The 19,355-nt window shown below is 40.8% G+C and overlaps 1 protein-coding gene across 1 annotated transcript; it reads left to right on the top strand.

The window, feature by feature from the left end:
* Positions 1 to 1,326: 1,326 nt before the first annotated feature.
* EIF4E3 (eukaryotic translation initiation factor 4E family member 3) lies at positions 1,327 to 18,294 on the top strand. The gene is made up of 7 exons (XM_086755598.1): positions 1,327 to 1,439; positions 8,432 to 8,504; positions 9,499 to 9,593; positions 11,636 to 11,696; positions 14,312 to 14,378; positions 15,839 to 15,994; positions 16,523 to 18,294. The coding sequence occupies exons 1-7, from the start codon at positions 1,339 to 1,341 to the stop codon at positions 16,567 to 16,569; spliced, it is 600 nt and encodes a 199-aa protein (XP_086611724.1). The 5' UTR covers positions 1,327 to 1,338; the 3' UTR covers positions 16,570 to 18,294.
* The last annotated feature ends 1,061 nt before the right edge of the window (positions 18,295 to 19,355 follow it).

Genomic DNA, 19,355 nt, shown 5'->3' with positions numbered 1-19,355 from the left:
GCTTGCAAGGAAACCTGTGATTCATGGTCTTTGATCCTGCTATCACTTATGTGGGTGTTTAACTTTACTACTTGTGCATAGTCCCACTGGGGAGAATCTTAAATTAAAAAATACTATTATAAAAATAATGAGGTTTTTAAGCACATGTCCATGCTGGATTATGAGGAATATCTCCCTATAAAAAAAAAGAGCATGTAAATTGAATAGGCTGTAGAAAAAAAGAGAAGATACATAAATTACACCCCACCCCCTACCCCATCCCCCCAAGACTGGAAAGGTTCTTTGCTGTGTGGTTGCCTCCATCCATAGTCAGTTTGCACAGTACTCATCTCTCCTTTTTTGTGAATGTGCAAGGGTTTTGTGTCCTAAAACTTGGATTTTTAGAGAGATTTGAGTTTTCTGGTCAGCATTGCCAAGCCGAACTGAGCACAAAGGTTGTTGTCTTCAGAAAGGCAACCCCAGATCACCAGCTCTGCGGTGGGATCTGCGTGCGTGCAGAGAAGGAGCTGCTGGCAGCACGCTCGGTGCAGGACCAGTGCCATTAGGTACCCTGCTCGCCCAAATGGCTTATGGCTGTGAGTCCTTGGAAAGGTCTAATGAAGTGGATCAATGCTTCCCCTCTGCTGTGCCCTGTGGGAGATGCTGAGATATGGATGGGAGTGAGCACATGTGCTGGGCCTGGGTAAGGGCCCCCTTCTGGAGCCACCTCAGGTGGGCCCTTGGCTATGTCATAGAGTCATAGCATGGTTTGAGTGGGAAAGGGCCTTCAAAACCCATCCAGTCCAACCCCCCTGCAAGGAGCAGGGACATCTCCAACCAGATCAGGTTGCTCAGAGCCCCGTCCAACCTGGCCTTGAATGTTTCCAGGGATGGGGCATCCACCACCTCTCTGGGCAACCTGGGCCAGTGCTCCACCACCCTCAGCATAAAAAACTTTTTCCTAATGTCTAATCTGAATCTGCCTCCCTCTATTTCAAAACCATTACCCCTCGTCCTATCACAACAGGCCCTACTGAAGAGTCTCTCCCCACCTTTCCTGCGGCCCCCTTTAGGCATTGGCAGGCCGCTCTAAGGTCTCCCCGGAGCCTCCTCTTCTCCAGGCTGAACAGCCCCAGCTCTCTCAGCCTGACCTCCCAGGAGAGCTGCTCCAGCCCTGATGCCGGTCGCTGTCACCATCACGGCGGTCCCTCCTCCTCTCGCCTGTACCCTAGTCCCTGCCCACCTCCTTGCCCCTCCCCAGTCCCTTTCGCCCCCTCCATCCCTCTCCGTCCCTCCCCTTGCCCGTCCCCGTCGCGTTCCCTGTCCCCTCCCCTTGCCCGCCCCCCCTCACCCGGGGCGATGGCGTTCAGCCCCCGCGGGCAGCGGCGGGCGGCGGGCGGGCGAACGGACGGGCCGGCGGGGCTACCGCTCCACTCGCCATGGACCTTCTGGCTGGACAAGTGAGTGGGGCTGGGGAGATGGAGGGGGGCGGCGAGCAACAGCCCTGCGAGACTCACCGTGTGGGACAGGGGAAGGAAACCCTAAAAATCCATCTGTGGAAAGCATCTCTGGTTGTTACCAGTGTTGCGCAGATTTGGGACGGGACATTGATGTTGTGCTGCATATGGGACAAGGGCCAACGTGGGGGACCTGGGCGCACACACCCCATCACTTCTTTCCCATTGTATGGGCAGCGCTTGCGTTTTCGGGGAGTCCAGTTTGTGCAAGCGGGTTGGGAAGCACTTTCGGTTTGGTGGTTCAGGCAACCTCAGTGGCGGTGTTTTCAACTCTAAATTTAGACGTGACACTTGCCAGCCCCAGAAATAGCAGGCCAAAGGTTAGGCTTTGCGGCTGCCGTGTTTGCGCATCGCGGGGCTGTCCCTGATGGCCCTGGCCCAAAGGGACCCACCGACCCGGCCGCGACAGTGCCTAATTTTATCTCTCCATAGTCAGGTTTGACTCCTGGTGATCTGTTCAGAAAGATTAGCTAAAATTCAGTAATTAAGTGCAATGGTCATCCAGTCATCTTGCGGTTCATGTGCTGGAAGTTGTCTTGCTCTCTAATGGGCACGGAGAGCTGCAAAGGGAGCTCACGCCCGTGGCACGCACAGCTCCACCACATGGGGAGAAAGTACCAGAGTCAAAACTGAAATAGAAAATTTAAAACCAGAATTTGACAATTTTTTTTCCCAGTGTATATTTTCTGACATCTTGTTTTTAATCTTCTACATCTCCCTTTTCCTCGTTTTTCTGCTGTATTTCTCCTCTCCCCCCACTCCAGGACAGTTCTCTTCTTTATAAGTCCTTCTGCCACTGAATGCACTGCCTCATGCCATTGGTAAAATTCTCCTCTTTTTTGATAACTTTTCAACTCGTGACAGAGAAACAGCAAGAACCTGTTGAAAGCACACAAATATTCTCAGATCCTGCAAATCAACTCTTATAAATAACCCCACAAATTATTTCTGGCTGGTCCTTTTGAAGTCATGACATAGCTACGGTTGTGTTCAGGATCTGCACAGTGTTTTCTGTTTGTTTTTAAAAAGCACTGTTGGCACTGCTGTTTAAGCAAGCTACCATCTAGATGTATTTGTTTACAGAAGCCATGTGGAGATAAGCGTGTCTATATTTTACAATCAAAGTCAGAAGTTAAAATCCATCTCAAGTTCCTGAGTTGCATCATTATTTTTTTTCCCCTAAGTCTTGGTTCCCCTGTAATGTAGACTTTTAAAATTCAGTTATTCTATAGATTTTTAAAATTTTTCTTCTTTCTGATCACATGGAAGTACATTTAATTAGGTAATATTGTTGTTCCTTAACTTACAAAACCAAGAGCGTATGTATAAGAAAAAAGAAGTGGGACCATATACACGTGAAACTGTTTTGTTTACCAGCAACAGTGGTAGAATAATGGCAGGAAACAACAATGACAGCAAACAAGATGTGCTTCGTACATTCAAAAACCATTTAAGCCGTTAAAAAGCACACAAGAGGTGCAACGACGAACTTAGTTTGCTGCAGTGTGGGGAGGTTCACGTCCCTCCATGGAATTCCCCAGGAGTGGCTGTGACATTTATCGGCACACCCACGCAGATTTGATGGTGGGATCGCTGCTTCAGCTTGTATAGGGACACACGTTCCGTAGAAGGTAACTGTGGGGACTTTCTAAACTTGCTTCAGTAACACCTAGAGTGGAGCAGTGATGCTTCCTACCATGAGATGGTATTGATTTTTGACTGCTGCTATGTTTTGTTGTGTACTTGGACTGAAAAGCAGGAAGGAGTGATGCTTAAGGATAAATAGATGTCGAGATGGATATGTAGTTATCTTTTTCTATTAAATTACTGTGAGAGAGATCCATGACATACATTCTAACATCTCCAAAATGTATCTTTTCATCAAGTCACCCTTAAAATAAATATCCATCAGCTAAGCAGTACTTTCTGTAGCAACTAGTGATGTGCTACCAAGGGATTCCCTTGGGGTTCACGACCTTGCTTTTATCATAGTATCACTCTATACATCTCCCACTTGAGCAGTAAATGCCTTTGCTTTATCTACATCAACGCTTGTTCCTGTGAATGCCTTGGCACAGGCTTAGCATCAGGAGGCTGGGATCCTGTGACCAGGCTCTGGTTCCTTGCCATCACCTCACACGTGTCACGGGGCATCGGCCTTCCCCGTAAGCGCTAAGCCTTTCTTGGTATCTGTGTCTGAAATAGTAACCGTCTGAGAGCGCTCGCTTGTATCTTACCCTGTGTGTGCTTTAGGAAAGTGAGCATGTTGAGAGCATTTGGGTGAATATTATTCACCAGTTCGACAAATAAGATAATTAAAACCAAGGATTATAAATCTGGTCACTATATTCATGTTGTGTGGTGCATTCCACACAGAGATTGCAAAAAAGAAGTCAAGTGAGGTGACCATCAAAGACTGGGATGTCCTGGGTACCAAGCCATGTTAGGCACTTGAAACTGTCCCTTAACGGGATTTGGGGTTGTGAATCTGGGTGTGGTCTTTGTGTAAATACAAAGCTATGAAGCTCACTATGCTTTTTGATGTACGTGAGGAATGATGCAAATATCCTAGCTTATAAACCTTGCAAATCATGACTGTCCTTTAGCTTGGTGTTGTATGCCATCTTGCATTTAATGCCACACCAAGTAAGCCTTTCCTGACCAAAATAACAGAGGGAACATACCACTACTCGTAGCTGTCTCATTTTTTTTCAGCCTCACGACGAGAAGCCTGAGGTTTTGTGAGTGGTAACAGCTTTCTGTCCAGTCTGTGCGTGCCCACGCAGTGATGAAGATGTTGCACTCCCTTGTCTTCTTGCCTGACTTGTAACAGTATTTTTTAGCTAATTTTGTGTCTATTGCAAGGATAGTTTACCTTGTCTGTATCTTTGTTGAGAGGAAGAATATGCTTATAAACATTGTCAAATATAATGCAATGTTATTAGTGTATTTCAGGAAGGGGAAAATATTTTTACATAAACACATTACCCTTACCTGTTGATTTTTCTCTCTGCATGTTATACTGATGACTTCTTTATAAATAAAATTTAGTAGATAAATTCTGATAATGGAACTATTTTCATAATAATTGTGAATCTTCATAACTGAGCACATCAGGTATTTGAAACTAAACTTAATAATTTCCTTTCTTCCCTATAGCAAAACCTTATTTATCTAGGATCATCTATTTCATCTATTAAAGCTTATGAGTAGGTGGCTTACAATGAGAAATGACGGTTGAGATTATAAGAACATTCAACCCAGTAAATGCATTTTGACAGGCTTTGATGGCTTGAAATCAGTCTTTGTATTCAGAATGGATTACCAGATTTATTTAGATGCCACAGCATGTTTTTGAGTTTATGCTTTCTAAGTAAATATTTTGCTTATTTATACCAAAAGCAGTTGCAGCTAAGCACTTACAGGGATATTTTCAAAAGTGCTGAGCAGCTTTTAAAGCTTCCGCTAACGCCGTGATGAGATCCCACTGGGAAACAAAGGCCAGTGTGAGCACGTATGAAAAAACTTCTATCCTTCGTTCTTTGCAGGGAAACAGAAGAGCTATAGTTCAGCATCAGGCATTAACATAAGCACAACCACCTGGAGGCTTATTCATGGATAAAACAATGGAATTTATCTTTGTATCCTTTGTTCTTTATTTGCACTGGAATAATGAAGGAGTGGTGAAGCAAGCTGGCATTAGGATTTGGTTCACGCGTGTTATTCTGGTTTCTGTGTTCCACTTTTAACTGATGCCCAGTTAGCGTCAGATGTGCTACAGTGAGTCTGGCTGGATAAGGCAACTCAATTATTCCTGGTATTGCACTAAAATTCCTCCCAAAAACATTCTGAAGGTGTAGAAAAGCAGCATCGCAGGGCCACAGTCCAGGCAGGCCAGGAGAACTGCTGAATATTTCCTGTGCAGAGCCCGGACGCATGTGTGCCGGCGGTGTGGCAGCAGACGGGCTGTCCCCACCCCAGAAGAGCCTGGTGCCGTCACCCGTGTCCTCTCCTCCAGGGAGGAACCCAGTAATGGCTTCATTTCAAGGGTCAGTATTTGCAGGGCTCCTGTTTTTAATATCATATTTGGGGGTTGGACTAGATGACCTTTCCAACCCAAACTCTTCCATGATTCTATATATATTGAGGTTTTCCAGCAACGTACACAACCATCTTACTACTCCTAGCTTATAGCGTAAGTGTTTGTTGGAAGAGTTACAGAAATAGGAATTTCTACAAGTTTCTTCATTTGGAACTCGTCTGCTGTTTCTGCTAATTTAATCTAAACTTATTCTGCGTACTCGGTTAAAAAAAAAAAAAAACAAAAACAAAAAAACCATCGCCCTTTCATGGGTTTCAAGGCACAAACCCATTCAATTGTCGTCTGCACTGCTCTGCTGAGTTTATGGGTGGCTATCGCAGAACGCTGCCGTTCAGATTTGTCAGCAAGCTGTAATTTTGCAGGAAATTCTGGGCTTTTACCTCTGTCTGTGATTAAAGTACTGACTCTGCCTTATACTCATCCATTAAACCAAATTTGTGCAGGTGTAATTTCTGCAGCAAATGACCCTGAAACTTTTAAATTGATGCGTGCCATCATTTTATCATTTGCAGTCTCTTCAATACTTTTTTTTTTTTTAATAAAAACAGTTTTGGGGTTCACGCTGACACACATAAATCACTGATGCTTTCCAGAGCTGGGTGAAAGGCTGAAATAATGCCATGTAATCTCGTGGGCATGGAGCAGCTGCCAGGCAGGTTACCGGAAATAAATGGTCGCTCACCTTTTAAAACAGATAATTTGCTGGTGGAGTAGAGTTTTCTGCCAACTGGTCATAGTTTCTCTGGAAAATGTTATTTTTGTTATCAAAATGAACCATTTTATAACCTCAAAGTGGAATATTCTGTCTGTCTGAGCTGCTCTTTCAAATGGCATTGGAAAGTTTTAAGTTTTAACCTAGTGGTTTTATTTTTTTGGTGCATGCAAAAGCCATCTGACTGACTCTTTCTGTTAAATATTGTGAATTTGTCTTGTTGTTCTTTAATGCTGAGTATAGAGTGGAAAAAAAAAAAACAAAAACCAACCAACCAACAAAAATCTCCCACCTTACTATGATAGTTCATTTTAAGCACATTGAGGAAAGTTTTGTTTGTGGTTGTTTTCCAGTTATCGGTTTTTCCGCGGGAGTTTTCACAGCTGATGAGCCACAGGACTATGACCTGTGCTACAGCGATTTCTTGCAGGTTTTTTTTTGTTTATTTTTATAACCTCTAATTAAAGTGGTTTTGTTTGGGTTTTTTTGTTGTGTGGTGTTTTTTTTTGTTTGGTTGTTTTTTTTTTTTATGTGTCCATGTAACACTGTGTTCTCACCAGTCCCACTGTTGCAATGTACTCCTATGGCTAGTGATTAACGGGCAAATAGTAAAGTAGGTGTTTGTTCGATACTGAAAAGCTTGGGAGGGATCTCTCTGCTGGTTCTGTATGTATTTTTAAAGCAATTTATTTTAATAGGAACCTCCAAAAAAACATTGGAGTTATTAAAGTTTTGAAGATGTGATGCTGTTCAGTACTTTTGCATATTAAATTTCTTCCTTTACACGAATACCTAGATTTTGCCCCAGAGCCTGAATTAGGTCTGTAACCACTCAGGGTTGCTTTAGTGTTTTCCTGGACGTATTTCATGCTGATCAGGTGTATTGGGGTAAACAGACACATTTACGGAAGAGTTACAGAGATCTGGTTTGCCCTTATTCTTTCTCCAGCACCTACCTAAGCAACAACTGGTTTTCCCTCCGTTTCCTTAAATCTGCTCTGCTGCTTCTATTCCCAGACTTAGTCATTTTACACATTTTTGTTTCCTCGTCTGAGATGCAGTGGGAAGTTGCTTTGTCTTTGATCTTCAGTTTTCTTTAGAAATCCTACTTCAGCTTCTGAGGGGGGAGGGGAGGGAGAAGTTTCTAATTCTGTCCAACTGAATGCGCCTTAGCAATTTTTGACCTTATTCCCCCTAAATTTTGCCTGTGGATGTGAATTGTGAGGTGGGCGCTATGATGTGCTATTAGCACGGTGGCAGGAGCCGGTGATGTCTGGGGACATGGATGCACCATCCCATGTCACACGCGCCGAAGAGCGGTGATGGAAGTTACAAAGAGAACCGTAGAACCATTTGGCTTGGACAAGACCTTTAAGGTGATGGGGTGCCATCAGTGTTGTGTGTGCCTAAAGGGAGCAGCTCCGGATGGGAATTGGGAATAGGCAGCATGAGGGTGAGCTGGAGAAGCTGAACTGTGCCTGGTGTACATCGGTGCAACACTGGGGTCTGATGACGAAGCCAACTCAAGGCCCTCATGGCTTGATGGGAAGGGCTAGTGGTAGCCATGGCTGGGCGCCCCTGCCACCTGGTAGCCTCTGCTCCGGGCAACGGAGCCTGCTCAGGCAATCATTGTAATTTGTGGTATAAACTCTGTGGGTGAGCTCTCTTTCTAAAAGTATGAAACACTGAGATTATCTTAAAATGCTCAAGGAGGGCACTGGGTTGTATTAAGTGCAATTAAAAAGAAATTCAGAGTAGGAGCTTGCGGTCCCTTGCTGGTAGCCCTTCACGTTCAAGCTGCAGAAGTTTTTTTTTGATGCCTGACAGCAGAAGGGTGTGGGGTGGCCATTAGAAAGCACACTGCTATTCTTGGTTTAAAACTCTTAATTCACCTATTTAATCAAAATATTTTACAAAATACCTGGTCAATCTTAACTTATTCAAAAGTATAAAAGCACTTGAATTCCTGTCTCTAAATGATTAATGATAATTGGAATTGGAGTTTCACTTTGACATGTGAATATTTCAGCCTCACGCTCTCATGAATCACTTTCTCATCCATCTCCCTTTTATCCCCTTGATAAAATAAATATTTTTATTAATCTCTACTTTGTTTTCAAGGTCGCTTCCTGGGACAACAGCGGCTGAATGTGCATCAAATTTGAAGAAGATTTACACAGTACAAACAGTGCAGGTAAGGTGTATGGCTTTGCTATAGGGCAGAAAATTCTACAGTAATGCCAAAACCATCTCTCTGAAGGAGCCCAGCTGTAGTGATCTACTGGAGTTTTAAATAAGGCTTTCTCATTAATCTCTGCAAAATTTGTTACAGTGCATGAGATTTTTTTTTTTCTTCCTAGCTAACAGGCCTAAGAAATTAATTGGCTTTCGGAGTTTTCTGGAGACGAGGTTATCGGTGGAAGTGTTTTTGGCCTAAAGCATGGAAGTGTCCTGCAGACCCCTGGGAGAAGTTCTCTCTCACCTCTCCGTGTCGGCAGAACATCCCCATCGGTCGTGCAATGAAGTGACACTCTCAAGTTAAAGATGACAACAGAAGTAGGTTTGTTCCAAAATGGGCTGCAATGGTTCTTGTTGAAACAAGAACAGCCTCGGCTCCTTCGACTTCTGTGGTAGCTTTAGCATTTGGGCACACAACCAGGCACAAGTAAAATTAAAGTTGAAACAGGTGTTTCATACCAATTTTTTTTTTTATAATTTTAATAGTCTTCCATCTCTTCTCGTGACTGGGCAGTGGTAATGGCTGGTAGGTAGAATTGCCAAGGGCCACAAAAATTTTATCACATAATGTTGTAATTTTTGTTTCTAAAGTTATGAGTGGTACTAATGCTTAGTATGGCATTGCGGCATGTTGGTACAACATACACAGGGTAACTCTGATTTTTATTATTCTTTTTCTCTCTATTCCTAAGGACTTTGATTCTAAAGTAATCCACAGTTTAACTGCTTCCTTTCTACCTCCACCTTATGCAGAAATGGCATCTAAAAAAAAAAAAGTAGAAGTGAAATTGCAACAAGATATTTCCAGAGCATTTTATTGCAATGTAGAAGGTGCCAGTTCTCCAGGAGCAGGATGTGTAATTGTTTTAGAGAAAATGAACAAGTAAATAAATCTGCATTAAACTTAATCTTTTGTGTTAATGCAACAAGTATTTTTTTTCTTTTTTAAGGATTTCTGGAGTGTCTACAACAACATTCCTTCTGTGACAGATTTGCCTCTGAGATGTAGTTACCACTTGATGCGGGGAGAAAGGCGGCCGCTGTGGTACGTACGTTATCAGACAATTCTGGGAATGGGCAGGGAAAAGACCTGAAGTGGCAAGAGAAGGCAGGCGCGGGTCAGGAGTGTCTTGTTTCTGTTGCCTGCAAACACCTGAACTAAAAAGACCTACGAAAGAAATATCCTGAGGAGTTTGTTAGGCTTAAGTGACTTGTACTAAGGAGTCTTTATTAAAAACACTGTGATTTAACTGTCCACCTCTGAACGTAAACGTAAACAAGAAATTAAATTATAAGAGTTAAGGAATTAAAATATGACTCTGAATGTCAATTCAAGAATACACAGAATATATTAGTTGTATTAAATTACTTTTAACTTGCAAACTTTTTTCTTTCCACTGAAGCTAGTGTAACAATGATGCAAATGACTGATGGTCCTTAACTGTTCTTTGCCTGTGCAAAAGTATGCTTCATATGCCTATAAATGCACACACACCTTGGATTAAAACTAATTTAGGGCACTATTAGGTGATTCATTCCAGCAAATTCCTGCTTGATTGTAGGGCAGTAATGGAATAAAGGATAAATCCTTGAGGTTTCCCTTTCAGAAACTGAGTTTTGCATTCCTCCTTCCTGGTGCGCTTCCGTCACATCTTAATTAGAGGGCCTCAGCGCTTTCTGGAGAGTTTTGATTTTTTGGGCATTGTTTGCACCGATTACAATTGGATTTGAGTTCTTTAACTGAATCGTAGTATGTCTAGCTAGGTGGTGGCTTACTACGAGAGGTTTCTGTCCTGATCTACTGAAGAAGTAAATAATTTTCTCAAGCAAAATGCATCTGAAGGTCTCCGTTATTGCTCTAAAACTACTGTGACTGCTCAGCATAGCTAAACTGGGTTTGAAAGAAATGTTGGTGTCTGCGTACATCAACTGGGCCACTGTGTGCAGCTCTTGATATCTCTGTAAGGACTAGCAAGAACGTTTTGGGGTTGGTTTGTTTTCTATTTTGGTGTTGCAAGTGACTATTAAAGGTGTGGAATGCAAAGATCTCTTCTGAAAATACTACATCAGTTTTAAGACTGTCAGAATAAATGTAGATGCTGTATTTTAGGAAAGGGATTGCAAGAGGTTGATCTCATCGGTAACCTGCTAACTTTTCTGTAATATTTGCCAGGAAGCTTTTCTCAGGTTACAGTTGCAGTATACTGGCTAACTGCAGCATTGTTTTTTAGGAGGAAAAAAAAGATTCTGAAGTAAGAAATAAGGACTGCAGAGTTTTGAAGATGCCCTTCCAAAGTTTCCCCCCTCCTTTCCCTAGTGTTTGTCTGGATTGGTGGGAGACCACCGGTCCTAGGGAATCTCTATAGGTTTCATACTGGGTTTAGATATTCCAAAGGTGATTTTTAGGTTATTCATTTAACTTTGCTTTTACAGAGTTTTAACAGGAAACTAGAAGCCCTAATTTAAAATTTTATAAAAATCACTGTGACAGAATAAACCTGAGAAGCTCACAGGTTTGTACCTTGTGCCTTTGTCTTTACCGGGCAGTTTAATGGTTGTGTCTACCATGGGTGGCTTCAGTTGGTTTTTTTTGGGTTTTTTTGTTTTTTTTTGGTTTTTTTTTTTTTTTTTTCATCAGGGCAATTAACTTCTACCTGTCACAAAACTGAAATTAAGTGTGCTCGTGTTCTTTTGTTAAATTGGCTAAACTTGAGAGTAATAAGCTGCTTCTGTGAAAATATGCCAGAGGTTTTCCAAAATAAAAGGTTACTATAGTAAAACAGAAAATCACTTTGTGGCTCGTTCCCGTATAGCATGCGGCCACTTCAAAGATGGTCTGTAGTCAGGGAAAATGTAAGTATTTTCCAATACACAAAACTTAGGAAAGGAATTAGGTGTTGAGAGATCCACTTCATGTGAACAATGAAAGAATTATCTGTGATGTCAGAAGTCATAGCTTGAGTCATGCTACCTGGAGTTAGTAATTGTGTCTCAGAAGGGATTTTTCTGGGAAAATTAAACGCCAAACACAGGGTTATCTAGATGTGAATTTCTGCTTATTTTCACTGATCTATTTTCCATAACTAGGGAAGAGGAAAGCAATGCCAAAGGAGGTATATGGAAAATGAAGGTCCCTAAAGAAAGTACGGTATGTTATATTGACTTCTTATTTAAACATTGTTTAGTAAGGGGGTTTCTTTGAACTCCTTCTTTACAACTCCGTGTTGTAAAGCTTTTTAGTTCTGCAATCACCTAACACAATAACAAAACACTATTTTAACATTTATAACCTTTTATTTTAAGACAAGGAGTGGAAGTTTCTTTTCAGGCAATTCCATATCTCTTGCTTGTGACTTTCTGTAGCCAGCCGCGGACCAAGGCGTTGTTTCCTCTGACGGCCGATCCCATCTCATGGCTTGCTCCCACTGGAAGGGGGAAGATCTTGCTCGTTCTCTCCTGATCCCTTGTGCACTGCTTCTGGTGCTCATCAGACTGTTTTGTGAGCCAGCGTAATGCCCTCTGTCACAAAAAGTCTGCTATTCATTTTATTTTTAATTCAAGTGTATGGCTAGGAGAGTTTTTTTGATGGGGAAAGGAGAAAAGACAAGTAGGATCATCTCCTTTGGCAACAGGGAGTTGTCAGATCACCTTGTGTGCACCTTGTGAAACTCTAGTGCTGCTCAGGTTTTTTTCTTTTTTTTTTTTTTTTTTTTTTTTTTAATTTAAAAATGTGAAAGATAAAATTTGCTCAGGTATGCTGTTTTACTAGCCCTGCTAAACAAATGGGTTTCCCTTCGCACCCCTAATCAAAGACATGTGAGCAACTTTTCCTGTGAACTGTCACGGCAAGGAGATTTGACCTCTTCACACGTGGTGTTTGGGGTGTAAGTGTGTTCTAGATCAGGTCTTTAAACACGAGAAGTGAAGTGCTATAAAAATGTGACAGCCTTGCAGAAGGCATTAAAAGCTGAAAGATGATTTCAGATAAAACTTAATTGATTTTTGCCTGTGGGCTTTTTCCCCAGTATATGAATTGCAACTTTCCTTCCCTGTAGTCCCAAATGATCACAAAAGACTGAAATTTTCTTTTTCCTCTTATAATCCAAAGTGTGAAGATCATCAGAAGTGACAAGTGGTTTTGTGAGCCTGTGTTACTGGGTGGTGAATTTAGGGACCTCGGGGGCCTTGTTTTTCAGAGGCGGAATGATAGCCCCTTTGCGAAATTAAGGTACTTTTTGATCTCTCAGACAACATAGCACGTGTCCCAGTCACTTCTAAAAGGTTTAGTTGAAGGTGAACTTCAGTCCTAGTGCCTCTGTAAATAGCATACATCCCTTTATGCCTGTCTCTCATTTTTTGGCTTTATTCTTCGTCATACTGGCGCAGAGCGTCTTGTCGGCTAAGATGAACCATCTTGTACAGACCTAACTCAAAAAGATTATACGCTATAGCAGCTCTTGGTGAGGCTGTGGAGGGAGGAAAATGTGGGTTTTTTTCTAAAGATATCAGTCTTTCAAGTGGTACGAAAAACTGACTGACAAAACACTGACACGTAAATGTTGCATGTGTACAGTGATGCTTCTGTATGCCAATTTTTAATGTGAAAACTAATACTTTTTAGATCCTCATAAGCCTGATCCTGCAGCTGCTAACTCCTGGATGAAATGCTTCCTTACCCTTGAGACCATTAGGACGACTCCCGGTAGCGAGCGCAGCGCCTGGTAACAGGAGCGCGCGCGGTCAGTCCCATCGTTCGTGTCTCAATAGCGTGCACTGGGCTATGTGATAATGAGTCACAGAAATCCTCCGTGTTCTATAATTTGGAGTACTCAGAAACTGTTATGAAAGCAGTTTATTAGTTTGTCGTCTTTGTGGCTGCTCACTTTTTGTTTTAACCTGATGCGTTTGATTTGCTAGGAGTTTTAATAATACTTTTAATACTACTAAAACTCAAGCTAACTTCATATAGCAGAGAAGACATTCCTTTAAAAGTAGTAGATGCTAAAATCATTACGGTGCTACAGACAAATATACATATTGAAGTGTTCTTTTCTTAAAAAAAAAAAGGTAAAATATTCTGTCTCTCTAAACCTATACGTTGGAGCATTACGTTGGTGCGGAGGCATTTAAAGTTTTGTATGGGCTTTGGCTTAGGTGATAACGAGTATCAAAAGCAAATAACAGCATAATTGGTCTAACAGGCAAAGAAAAGTGGCAGATAGCTTTTCCCCTCTCTTTTAACTCTCTAGTAAACATTTGAATTTGTCAAAAGATGGACTGAATTCATAGTCAAGGCAAATCAGAGATGATATTTAAATAGAAATCAGTTTAATTTACTAGCAGGGTTTTCAGGTACTGTTCTTAAAGTGGTTAGTAATTCTTTTCTGTTGAAACAAATGTCGAGTCTTACGTCTTTTAGCATGGGAATTTCTTGGGAGAAACCTACTTTAATGCTTTACAGTAACTACTGTGTTCAGGATGAGTTGTGGACATAGATATAGAGAAAGGAAACTTATTGTTAAATATTTAAAGTATTTATTAGAACAATTTTGTGTAATAGTATGTGTTTCCAGGGTCTAAATTCTTGCTCCAACTATATTGAAGAAATTAATTGCACAATGTAAGTGCATACTTACAATAAATACTCTTTTTGTCTAAACAACCTCAGAAAGAGAACGTACTCAGAATTGAGATAGCAAACCTAACTTTTAAATTAAAAAATAATAATGCAAATTAACTTTTTTTTTTTTCCCCCCTCCTTAGGCTGCAGTTTGGAAAGAGCTGCTGTTAGCAACCATTGGAGAGCAGTTTACAGACTGTTGTGCAGCAGGTAACTTTTAAAAATGATGAGGCTAGGATGACAAACACAGAGTTTGAATGCAGAACATGGAAACTCTGCTAAAGAGGGGGGACAGGGCTGGAACTCATATTCACACCCATTGTAGTTAAGAGGACAACAAAGTATTCGGACTGTCTTTGCACGAGGCTCAAGCTCAACAGCTCGTGCATCCCTGGGAAGCCAGCAGGTCTGCTGGTTATTGGATGTCTATCAGTTAGCCAGCATTTAAATGGTTAATATTAGTTCTACAATGCCAGAATTGTGGAACCCCCAAATGGCACTTCCATCCTATCACTGTTGGAAATAACTAATTGGGTGGCTGCCCCCATTAGCCGTCGTGGTCCCTTCTGGTTCTCCTATAACAGGGTTTGCCCGTGGTGACATGAAAAGCCCATAGCAGGGCCAACACAAACCTGGCTCTCCTGAATCCCAAGTTAGCACTGTACCAGGGGCAATATTTTCGTTATCACTTAAAAGTACTGCTTAGGTGAAATTGAATCTTTAGTGTAATTGAATTTGCATAAATATTCTTAAAATACCTTGCTGGTTTACCAGAAAACAGGCATTAATCATCCAGAAGCTCACATGTGACTTTGGTCAGAGGTAATAATTTAATGAAGTTGCTTGCAGAATAAATATCTTCTTCACACTTGCAAACTTGCACGTTTCATTTGGAAATGGGCTCCAGGAAGGGACTGGGAACGCTAGCTGGCTTACGATAGATCAGCAAATGCTGCCTCTCAGTCACAAAGAGCGAGGATGAGTCTATGGCCATTTAATTTGCTAAGGTTTAGCTACAGAACTGTTTCTTGTTTCTGGGCAAAGTGAGTGATGAAGATGCTGATCCATTGGCCTAGAGGGGAGGAGTTCTGGGAACTGGTTATTAAACTGACTTTTTGGTTTAACATGACATTTCTCCATCACTTCTTTTGACCATATTGACTCTCTCCTGAATGTGCATATCTGATTAAACTGGCTGCTGCAGTGTTGGTGGATATCCCATTGGAAGTGCTCCTTCATCACTTTGTCATTCCAGAGAAAAGAATGGAGTTTCTTGGGTTTGCAGATCAGTTCAGCAAAAACCTTATAGACATTACTGTAGGTAAATTGCCTTTAGTCATTTATATTGCTAACCTTACTGAAGGGAGTCTTGTGATTCCCTTCTAACGAGGGGAAAGAGTGCTAATAGCAAAGATGAATAATCCTATATGGCACTTCATTAAAACCACTGTGAAGTAATATTTCCAATGGTTTCTATAAATACAGTGTTTGTTTCCTTCTGGTAACTATTTTGTCTGGTTTGAAGATTGGTATTCTCCTCACTGGAGATTGCTCTTTTTCATTTCTTCAGTTTGTTCAGCTTTTGGGCACTGTTTCATATTACATGATTATCAAATTAGGCATGTCTCACTTTTAAACTATTCCTTAATGACGCTTGCCTTTCTGCACAGATGATGAAGTAATAGGGGTTAGCGTCAGCGTTCGTGACCGTGAAGACGTTGTGCAAGTCTGGAACGTGAATGCCTCTTTAGCGAGTGAAGCAAAAGTTTTAGAAAAGATACATAAACTTCTGCCACACACGTCTTTTAAAGCAGTGTTTTATAAATGTAAGTATTTTGTACTGTACATTTGCACCTTCATTAGAGAAACAAGAGGCTGGTAGGGTATTTCTATGGGAATATCCTGCCTGACCCATCATTAACCTTTTGGAAACATAGCATCTCTCATTGCTTTCAAGTTATTACTTGAAAAATTTACATGGTTTTGTCCCTTTTATATAAAAGTCAGCTACCATTCAAAATAGAAGATATTTTTAGTTTAATTATAGAATATATTTGGTTTCATGTTTAATATGCCTTATTTGTAAAATGAGTGAGACAAATCTCTTGATAACTCTGACGACTGCATGCTGTTCAATTTGAGTATTCATTGAGATGAACCATTTACAATCAAGATTTTAAGGGATCTCTTATTTTAGGCTCTATATACATATTATCAGAATAGTGTATTCCCAAAGATCACCCGTTGGCATGTTGTGTCTTCCTTGACTGCTCATAAATTGTCTTTTCGTCTTTTCAACTCCTCAACAAAATTTACACATTCTTTTATTCTTCTTTCCCTTCTCTCTTCCGTAGCACACAGAGAGCACCGTGCTTTTGAAGGCCGACGGGGAAAACATTAAGTACCAAGCTCCTTCGTTGTTGTTTGATATTTTGAGGTGGTCTGGAGAAGGAGAAGGATGGTGGAAGCCCTGCAGAAGCACTACACACAGTGGCCTCTTTGAGTTTCTAATATTTCAAACTGGGAAAATGCAGAAAACCAGGTGCCTTGACTGCTAAATCCGCAGTTCATTACTACTTATTTGGTTGGATTTTTAAAATTTTTCGTTGTTTCTTTAAAAAGATATTTTATCCACTTTTTTTTTTTTTCAGTGAGATTTGTTCCTATTTCATTAAGATAGCAGGCTTTCATTTCTTCTATACTGTACTTAGTTACATGCAAACGTGCAGAAAGACGGTATGCTGCTTTTCCTAGATGTGCTGTACTGGCTTGGTGAAATGTGTTTTCAGTTTTCATTTTAAAACATTCCTATCATGCTAAGATTTACTCACCAGTTTTGTCCCGAGAGAGAAAGAAATTGCACTGCATTTATTCTAATACTCAGTGTAATCTGGTTTTGCACTCACAACAGCACACATACTGTAAAAGTAAATAGTGAAGTGCAATTAAATGAGCGCCTAAGGAGAACACATTTACATTGGGACTCTGTGTATCTGTCCCACAGACCAACCCTCTGTGGGATGATGCTGATGAGTTGTTTTAATTGTAATGATTTCAGACGAGCCCTTCTTCAGACTAGAATGAGAGATCTTTTAGTAGGAAACCCTGCAAACTCCACACCACTCCTGTTTAAGAGGGGATAGTTTTTTAAATGTTTTTATATTGTATGCTTTCTTATTATATTTTTCTGTGCATTCGTGAAGAAGTGTCATGAATCATTTCTAATGCATTAGACGAACTGGATCCATCCCTCACACTCCTGTGAGTATTTTAGGCCCATGCTTGCAAAGGTCAGTATCAGAATTGCTCTTGACTTCAGCGCGAAGGAAGAGATCCCATCGGGTGTAGTTTCAAGCCATCATGACTTCCTAAGTGACCTTTTTTTTAAAAAAAAAAAAAAAAAAAAAACAACAAAAAAAAACCAAGCAAACCAGAAAATAAATGGATTTTGTGATGCAGTGTGAATATGAATATAAACAATTGTGAATATGAACAGCGTGAATCTTTAAATGTTTGTCTGTATTAATTCTTTGACATGTTGGTTTGGTTTAACACACTACCAAGGATTGATGTAGTTCCCTTTACCAGAAGAAGCTGCAGGGTAGAGATGAACGTACGCTCCGCTGTGCATTGTTTCATTAAGAGGTTTTTGTTTGGCAACTGTTCAAGTTGCACTGATTTACACATCTTTAGTACATTGAGGCAGCCATTAAAATAAAATAAATTTTAAAATAAGAATTGCACATTTGAGTTGTTGGGGTTTTTTTTCCAAATTCATCTGTATTTATGAGTTAAAACTGTGCAGTTAATGAGCATTATTAATTAAACAAATTTTCTAAAATCCATATGTCGTCTTTCTGTAACTGCTTTCTGAGATGAAATGTTACTGGTCCTGCTTTTTTAAACCTGTGTATTTTTCAGTAAAACTTATTCTCTTAGATATCTGGTTTGTTCATAGATTGAAAATATTTTTAAATCAATTTTTTTTGTGTGTGTAATTAAGTCAGAAAGGAGGTCTGAAGTTTGTAAGTAGCATCTCTTGTATGTATTGAGTTAATACTTGAGGTACTTTTTAGTTGAGGTTTAAAAAATAAAGAAATAAAGAAAAATTTATGCTACAAACACAGTTGAAACTCAGTGTAGCTTCTCTTGTAGTACAGGGTCACCCATTGACTCCTACGTGGGGAGACACCCAGCCTCCTTGAGAAGTAAGGGGCTGCTGGAAGGCGCTTTCCCTGCAAGGTGAAATGAGCTCGTTGCTGTCGCCCCTACTTTTATCCGCAGTGAGTGGGGCTTCCCTTTTTCCAGGGAATGGGGAGAGCGGTTACCAGGAACGTGCTGGCTGTATTTGCAGGTGTGATGTGTACAAACAGCCTCCAGGCCTGCCTGATAGGGTCCAAAATTGACTTGGAGAAGTGAAGGGTAGAAAATTTTGAGGAAAAAATGTTTTCAACAGCTCGATGAGCAAGATTTCTCCCTTGAAATACTTTCCTGTCTTTGGAGGAACTGTGAGCGGAATATTAATGGAGAATTAATCAAATACCTCACCCGCCACTTAGTTTTCCTTCTGGAAAGAAGCCAGAGCATCTCACCTATCCCCCAGCTTCGTTCCAAGCACAGACGTTGACTTCAGCAGAGCTGGATCCGCTGGCAGAAGCGGCTGATCTGGTGATGTCACTGGAAGTGGCTAATTTAAGGTATTACTTTATTCATCCTATTGAAGGAAATTATTTTCATGTAGTTGCCTTGCATCCTACTTAAATAATAGAGACCTCTCTGCTTGAACAGTGCATAGAGAGAAAGACTTTATCCTTGCCATGGGATAGGGTAGCTGCACGTTGACTACAGAAGCCCACTGTTGTCAACTTTTCATTGTTCTAAATCCCTACTCTATAAAATAAGGGACTTTTTTTTTTTCTGTAGGGCTTAATTCTGACGATAATTGTTATTATCACTTAAACTCTGGGTTGATGGATGTCTCCTGACTAAAATTCAGCATATCGTATGCCACGATCCAAAACTGAGCTTGAATCAAAATGGGTAACGCAAGTTTACAAATGGCATATTGGAATTTTACAACCATTAATGTGAAGGCTTTGTAGAATTTTTGAACTGTCCTCTCAGCCCTACTGATGTCTATAGCACAGAGGTATTTATACAAAATGATGTTGAACAGTTAATTTTTTT

This window comes from Chlamydotis macqueenii, chromosome 10 (genome assembly GCF_036417535.1).
Source record: "Chlamydotis macqueenii isolate bChlMac1 chromosome 10, bChlMac1.mat, whole genome shotgun sequence".
NCBI lineage: Eukaryota > Metazoa > Chordata > Aves > Otidiformes > Otididae > Chlamydotis > Chlamydotis macqueenii.
This window is presented reverse-complemented; position numbering and strand designations above follow the sequence as displayed.

What these genes read in the sequence shown, in the direction of transcription:
- EIF4E3 (XM_086755598.1), top strand. Translation starts at nt 1,339, where the DNA reads ATGGCGTTCAGCCCCCGCGGGCAGCGGCGGGCGGCGGGCGGGCGAACG. An exon ending in TACAGACTGTTGTGCAGCAG is followed by an intron (nt 14,379 to 15,838) that starts GTAACTTTTAAA and finishes CTTTCTGCACAG; the next exon opens with ATGATGAAGTAATAGGGGTT. An exon ending in TAAAGCAGTGTTTTATAAAT is followed by an intron (nt 15,995 to 16,522) that starts GTAAGTATTTTG and finishes TCTCTTCCGTAG; the next exon opens with CACACAGAGAGCACCGTGCT.